The 7,306-nt window shown below is 36.2% G+C and overlaps 1 protein-coding gene and 1 long non-coding RNA gene across 3 annotated transcripts; one reads left to right on the top strand and one right to left on the bottom strand.

Annotated features, from left to right (window-relative positions):
- Nucleotides 1–594: 594 nt before the first annotated feature.
- LOC132188886 (uncharacterized) lies at nucleotides 595–5,272 on the bottom strand. 2 transcript variants are annotated; one of them, XR_009440957.1, is made up of 5 exons: nucleotides 5,181–5,272; nucleotides 4,902–5,084; nucleotides 2,912–3,041; nucleotides 1,317–1,684; nucleotides 595–1,080 (listed from the first exon to the last, which is right to left on the bottom strand). It is a non-coding gene; the product is annotated as an uncharacterized LOC132188886 (long non-coding RNA). The 2 variants fall into 2 exon arrangements; XR_009440951.1 differs by having other exon boundaries at nucleotides 5,173–5,258.
- Nucleotides 5,273–6,073: 801 nt separating this feature from the next.
- LOC132168719 (7-deoxyloganetin glucosyltransferase-like) lies at nucleotides 6,074–7,074 on the top strand. Its single transcript, XM_059579750.1, has 2 exons — nucleotides 6,074–6,218; nucleotides 6,728–7,074. Exons 1-2 carry the CDS (start codon nucleotides 6,074–6,076, stop codon nucleotides 7,072–7,074), a joined length of 492 nt encoding a protein of 163 aa, XP_059435733.1.
- Nucleotides 7,075–7,306: the final 232 nt, after the last annotated feature.

Here is a 7,306-nt window from a genome sequence, read left to right as displayed (position 1 = left end):
ATACAATAATACTAGAGTTTCACAATTTTGTACTTCTCAAAATATCTATGAGCCGATCATGAAGAAATTATACTGCATGTAGGGATGTCACCACCATCCCAACCTTTGGAAGATCTAAACATGTGATGTAGGGGAGCATATTCAAGAATGTCTCTAAAAATGTATACAAGTAAAAATGGTGAGTTTTATATATGCAGAAATATTTACATGACGTTCACTTTGCTCCCGTCTACTTGGCCTTCGACTGGTATTAATATGAGCCGTCAGTTCCAACAATAAGGAAATTAAGGCTTACACTAAGAGATATGGGGCTATGTAAGATACAATGCTACATATAGGATCGGCCTGGGTCGGCTTTGATGATGTTGAGGTGGTCAAAATTAAGGTTTCTTATGCCAAGCAGAAGAAACCAGTGGGCTACTTTGTGTGGCAAGTCCCTTATGATGACAATTGGGAGCTTTCTCTAGCAGGTAACAAATGCAGCAGTCTTGATAATCTATTTGATGTTAAAATAATACTTTTAGAATGCTTTTGCTAATGCTTGTCAAGATTTGAATGGCCTTTCCTGTTCGGTTATACATATAATCTTCTTCTTTCTTTTTTCACTGTTTGGGTTTTGATTGACAATAATCTGATTTCAGTCAAATGATGTACTTTATCGAAGGAAACGTCTACATGAACGGATCCGGATTCCCTACAATTGGGACCCCTGTTATTACCCTGCCCTTTGTCTATGAGAGGGGGCCGGGGCTCAATAAAAGAAGAGGAAAAAAACCAGGAATCTCGTGTAAATAAAACGAAGGAAGCGGGCCTTCTGAGATGAGCTGACTGCTCTATAGAATTCCAGCACCAAGTGAAACAATTCCTTCATTGGATAAAGATACAACTTAAGAATATAAAGAACCTTCTGAAAATCCTCTACAGAAAGCATACCAGACCGTCAACAAGCTATACCCAAAATACGGTGATCTATGCCTCTTCTGGTTCTTCCCAACCTCCTGTTTCGGTTTCTCCCTCCTAGCTTCTCATGTGGTATGAATGGTTTCCCAGATTGACAGTCCTGGAAGGAAGGCTCGGTGCCTGCTGTACCAATATCAAGTGATCAAATCAAAATTTGATGAATGAAAATTAAAATAACTATCAGAAACTGTTCTCTTGCTATTTCAGACTGAAACAGAGAAACAAAGCATTAGCAAAACTTCAATAACAATATTATTCATGATGACAATCATTTTTATAGAAAATATGGAAACAGAAAAGTTCATCACACCAACTGGCTATTTTATAAGAATATCCAGAAAGGAAAAAAGAATCACCCCAAAAGCATCCTTGAAAATAGGCGTCATATGTTACATCCCCAAAGTTCACCAATATATGAAACACATTCTTGGTATGAGGTACTGACTACTGGAGATTAAACACTTCTGGAAATGAGGTGCTGATTACTGTAAAGAGATCAAATAACTTGTTATAAAGTATGTATTATATAGACATCCATTTTAAGGTCAGCCAAGCCAATTAAATCTGAAGATCACTTCTAAGCAACCCCATGCAAAACCAACAAATGAAGATCCTCTTACTAGGAGGCGACCTGATTAGGTCTAGCACTCCTGTGGATATCTAACAATAACAAAATTTGCCAATATAGCAACAATTTGGCTCCTGGAATTTCCCAACTGTGAACCTGAAAAATACACAAGAATAAAAAATTAAAAATGACACATAAACATAATAATATAAGAGATCCCAAAACTCATGCAAAGAGAAAACAGATATCAAGACACATAGAAAAAGGGCCCTGCTCAGGCATGCCCCCCCACCTAAAATTTCCCCTGCCCCTCCTCTGTGGGCAGGGAATTAGAGGGGATCCCCATCCCTACATGAGCTTATTGTCTTTTGTACTTATGTTTCTCCTGACTTGGCTGGTCTTAGGAAACTGACTTTTCATGGAGTTATTGGGTTGTCTTAGAAAGAAATAAGACATGACATATATGACATCGATATTTATAGAAGATTATCTCATTTCCTTAATAAACTAAACTATATGAACATCCAATTATTTCAGCAATCCAAAGTATTAGAAGTCTGACAGTGACATTGTTTTAAGATCTTTTCTAACATTCGTCTCTCAAAAATTCAAGCATGAGATGCATTATCAGCTCAAGAGGAAGGAAATAATGGACAACACAAGGGGCATTTATTAGTGATCGTTTTGGCTACAACTACTACTGTTATTCTCCTACTGGGCCTTGTAATCTGTTGCTTAAGGAGGAGAATGCTCAATTTAAACGGTAAAAATTTCTACTACATGTACTCACAATCTATAATTGGAAGTTAGGATCATTTACTATTTTAACCCCCATGATTGAGGAACTAACACTTTTGGGCATCTTCTCATTATTATTATTATTATTTTCTGTTAATATAGGAATGGTTGTTACATCTAAAGAATCAGAGTCCAAAATTAATCATATTGCAGCTGCAGGAGATTTTAATGGCAATGTTCCTGATCTGCAAGTCTTTATTTTAGCTGACATTGAGGCAGCTACAGATAGACTTTCATTTGAAAATAAACTACGAGAGGGAGGTTATGGTCCCTTTTATAAGGTAAACTTCTGTTTGACTACATATATTGTGGCATTGCCTCATCATCATTACAAGTGCTTCAAGTTCTAGACTAAATAAATTGGCAGAAACATACCTCTATCTACAAACCACTCCCATGCTACATTTTGGCAGCAGAAGTAGAAAATGTCTAGCAGTATCTCAATGATGGAAAGATACCAACTAATCATGGATGTCTATTTAGTTATTAGGGTGTACTACCAAATGAACAAGAAATAGCAGTGAAAAAGCTCTCTAAAACATTGACTCAAGGGTTTGAGGAGTTTAAGAATGAGGTTATACTTACTGCAAAACTGCAACATGTAAATCTCGTGCGGCTTTTGGGATTTTGCATTGAGAGGGATGAACAAATGCTGATCTATGAGTACATGCCAAACAAAAGCTTGGACTTCTACCTTTTTGGTTCGATATCTTTCCTGCAATTCAATTACAGTAAATGAAAGAATGTTAAATGCAATAACATAAGAGCGCTTGCATCTTATTCACAGAAGGCTGCAAGCCAATAATTACTGATGTTGACACTTGTGCCAAACACCCTTTAAGCTTAAACAAAGCCAAGGTCATCTAATTTCAAGCTTATAGGGATACTGACACAAGGTGTCTTTTTAAATTTTTGGGCATTTTTTCGCATCTTATTCCATTATTAGTCCCATCAAAATTGAGTGACTGACTTTTCACAATGTATTTGACATAGACCACATCAAGCGATATCTATTGGATTGGAGAAGACGCATTGACATAATTGAAGGTGTTACTCAGGGGCTTCTATATCTCCAAGAATACTCGAGAATGACAATTATTCACCGAGACTTGAAAGCTAGCAACATGTTATTAGATGATGAGATGAAACCCAAGATCTCAGACTTTGGTATGGCTAGAATTTTCAGGAAAGATGATCATGAAGCAAACACAGGTCGGATTGTTGGAACATAGCTAGTAAGTACTTGGCCTAAAAAGTTTTATAACCTAAGCTTTCTTGTTAGTTAAATAATTAATTTTTATGTTAAAAAATCCAATGCAGCGGTTATGTTCCTCCTAAGTATGTTAGAAAAGGCGTGTACTCCACCAAATCCGATGTTTACAGCTTTGGAGTTCTACTTCTACAAATCATTAGTGGCAAGAGTATTGCTTGTTTTTATGGTTTGGATGAGAACCTAAACATCCTAGAATATGTAAGTAACTTGAGTAAACATTGCTAAGACAACCGTGGATCAAAAGCTTACACTTCTTTTCTTTTGCTGAGTACCTATGTACATTTTTATTTTCCAAGTATTTGATGTTTAATATTCTATAATTTCAGGCATATGAACTGTGGAAAGAAGGCAAAGGCATGGAATTTATGGATTCTTCTTTGGATGAAACACTTTCGTCGTGCAAATTAATTGCATGCATGCAAATAGCTCTTATATGCGTCCAGGAAGACGCTAATGACAGGCCATCTATGTTAAAAGTTTCTTTAATGCTAAAAAATAAAACAGTAGCTGTAACTGCTCCAAAAAAAACCAGCTTTTTCAAGGAAAACAGATGAAGAGGAAAAAAATAAATGCACATTGCAGTCAGAAATTTGTTCTGATAATGATGCAACAATCTCCGAACTAGTAGCACGATGAGCTTGGACCCCATGTGAAACATATATAGTTAATCTAAAAAAATCCTTCCCCCATAGTGTATATGGTGATTCACAATCGTTCTTTTACCATTATTGTTGCAAAAATCGTATTTTTATAATCCACAAATAATGTACTTCTTCAAGATGTCTTGGGACTCCCATTTTCTATACTTCACAGGAAAACTCAATTTTCTTACACATTTGCCTTAACCATAAACCGCTTGATTTGCATAAGAAAGGGTTACAATATCCAATGGTAATTCATGATTTACTCCCTATTCAAACCAGGAAAATAAATCAAACAAATGATTCAAAATGACATTAAAATAAATAAATAAATAAAACTAAACAAAATAAAACCCATAATTCATATTATTGTAGGGCAAGAACGGCTTTGGCTAACATTTTATATAGGAAGATCCAATGGTTTGAAGATCACCAAAAAGCTTCGGTATTGATAAAACCAATTACTCACAATTTCAACACGCTATCAGAAAAAAATTAGAAAACTATAATATCCGGTATCCCACAATAAAATTCACAACTCAACCATCGCCCAAACTGTAAGTAATCAACAAGATTATAAATTTAAGCAAAACCCAGAAAGCACAGCTATAGAAAATCTTTCAAACAAAATTAAATGTATTGTGTATATATATATATATACCTGCTTGACCCAATCTTCAAAATCCCTTAACAGCCTCCCTAGTTTGCTCTCTGAGCTTATCAAGCGACATAGAAACATGGGTCTCCTTGGTATCCTTTTGTTTCTCTCCCATCCCCAGTCCTTGAACTGCAGAGAGGAAAGCAGGTGGTTGTTCTTTCTTGGTCTCCGTAACATCTTTTATCTCTATCATAAGAAAATGAAGGTGAAATATTCAGAAACCGGCGTCAAAGAACAAAGCGTTGCAGTAAAACTCTGAAGCGAAAAATAAAACCTTCGTACTGGTCGGCAATGGATGCACAAAACTGATGCTCCCTCCGTCTCTCTGTCTTCGCGCTCTGGAACAGAAAACGAAGGAAAGCATCGCATTCGTCGCGTTTCCGAATGATGCCAAAAACGAACCGTTTTTGTACCTCATTTTTAGTAATTAAAGTGGAGACCGTTAAGGTTGTTAAGGCGACACCATATTGACGTATTGTAGCGACCTGTAATAATAACCATTGAGATGTTTGAATTTTACTGAAATTTTTGGACCGTTTATATAGGGATGAATCGTAGAAATTTGAATAAAATTCGAAAACCCCAATTACAAGAGATTCTCATTTGTTGCCGACGGAATAAGTACCAGAAGATTTTATCTTACCCAAAAGCATCTTACCAAGTTGTAAATCTAGGAGGTAATTTTTTTCTTCTGATTTTTTATGTAAACTGTCAAAATCAACGTGTTGATAAACAAAAAAATGATATGGCTTAGGGTGAAATATGATTAAAAAACACACAGGAATACATCAAAACATTTTTGGATGCAAATTTTTTTCAACTCTTTTCAATATATATATATATATTAATTCGTGATATGCTCCTTGCTTCTTCTTCTTTTTTGAGAGGTTATAATGAAGACTTTCTTACTTTATAATGGAGTTTCTTATTTTATTGACCAGTAAACTGGAATAGCAAGAAATGGATTCCAAGACAGAAGTATCTGGTAAGCCTCATGCAGTTTGTATTCCAGCCCCCAATTTTAGACAGTCTCCTTCCTTCGGATTCCAACGCCACACAAGACATTCCTTCTCTTTGCGATTCCATTATGAAAAACTTCTTGGCTCCATTTTCTGACATTTTCTTTTGAAACACTGCAACTTCCAACAATCCTTCTGTGACTTGCATTATCTCGGATGCATGGTTTCATGGCATTCACTCTCATAGCTGCTCAAGAACTCGGAATCCCAATTGTAATGCTCTTCATTATCCCTGCTTGCAGCTTAATGGCTACCATGCAATTACGGTCTCTCAAGGGCAAAGGCCTCACACCACTTAAAGGTGTAGCATAAAAGGCAATATTCTACTGAAATCTTCCATTTTCGTTATCGTTTTTGTCTTCTTTCCTCCTTTTTTCTTTTAATTTTATTTTTAAAGCAAAAAGGGTGGGAAGAGGCGACCAACTTTGTGGCTACTTTACCTGGTTGTGACAATAGTAGCACATACCTGTTGCGAACCAATAACAGGAGGGGTCTAGACGATGAAAACTGCATGCAGACACTCCATGATGAAGTCCAATTGAGTCATAGCTTGATCTAGGCCTACCCGAACATCAATAAGATTAAAAACGGCTAACACTAATCAAACTGTGTGAGGATTTTCATTGCGGAATTCGAATTAATGCCTTAGTGCGTGCCTAACCATTTGAGAGTTTTCTTGAGAATATTGAACCACCACCACCACTAATTGTATTGTTTTGTTATGATCAATCTCAAAGTTTAAACCTAGAAACATTATTTCTTTTTTGTAGATTAGTGCTTGCTATCTAACAAATGGGTATCTGGATACAGTTGTAGACTGGATTCCAAGTATGAGAGACATTCATCTGAGGGATCTCCCTATCTATGTTCGAACTACAAATCCAAATGATGTTATCTTCAAGTTTGCCATTGATGCGGTAGATAGTGCACCTAAAGCTTCAGGAGTTGTTATTCTCACATTTGACGCGTTAGATCAAGATGTTTTGGATGCTCTCTCTCCCATGTTCCCTCGCATACATGCCATTGGCCCTCTCCAACTTCTTCTCAATTACTTACCCAATGACCGTCTAAAATTAATTGGGTATAATTTATGGAAGGAAGAAACCGAGTGCCTCCATTGGCTTAACACTAAGGCACCAAACTCATGGTTTATGTGAACTTTGGCAGCGTAATTGTCATGACACTACGGCAGATTTCTAAGTTTGGTTGGGGACTTGCAAATAGCAAACACCTATTTTGGTGGATAATAAGGCCAGATTTACTTGTGGGTGTTGTAAAATTAAATGGATGGTGCAAAAATTCTTATTGATGCTAAATAATATTAATCCAAACAATTAACAATAAGATAAATATAATACAATAAATAAAAAAATAGAGCAAGGAAAAATC

Source organism: Corylus avellana, chromosome ca1, assembly GCF_901000735.1.
Source record: "Corylus avellana chromosome ca1, CavTom2PMs-1.0".
Taxonomy (NCBI): domain Eukaryota; kingdom Viridiplantae; phylum Streptophyta; class Magnoliopsida; order Fagales; family Betulaceae; genus Corylus; species Corylus avellana.
Note: the sequence above shows the minus strand (reverse complement) of the source record. Positions and strands in the feature narration are given on the sequence as shown.

Bases quoted from the DNA above. Each gene is read 5' to 3' on its own strand.
- LOC132168719 (XM_059579750.1), top strand. From the start codon at position 6,074: ATGCATGGTTTCATGGCATTCACTCTCATAGCTGCTCAAGAACTCGGA. The intron at 6,219-6,727 runs GTGTAGCATAAA...ATCTGGATACAG, and splicing joins AGGCCTCACACCACTTAAAG to TTGTAGACTGGATTCCAAGT.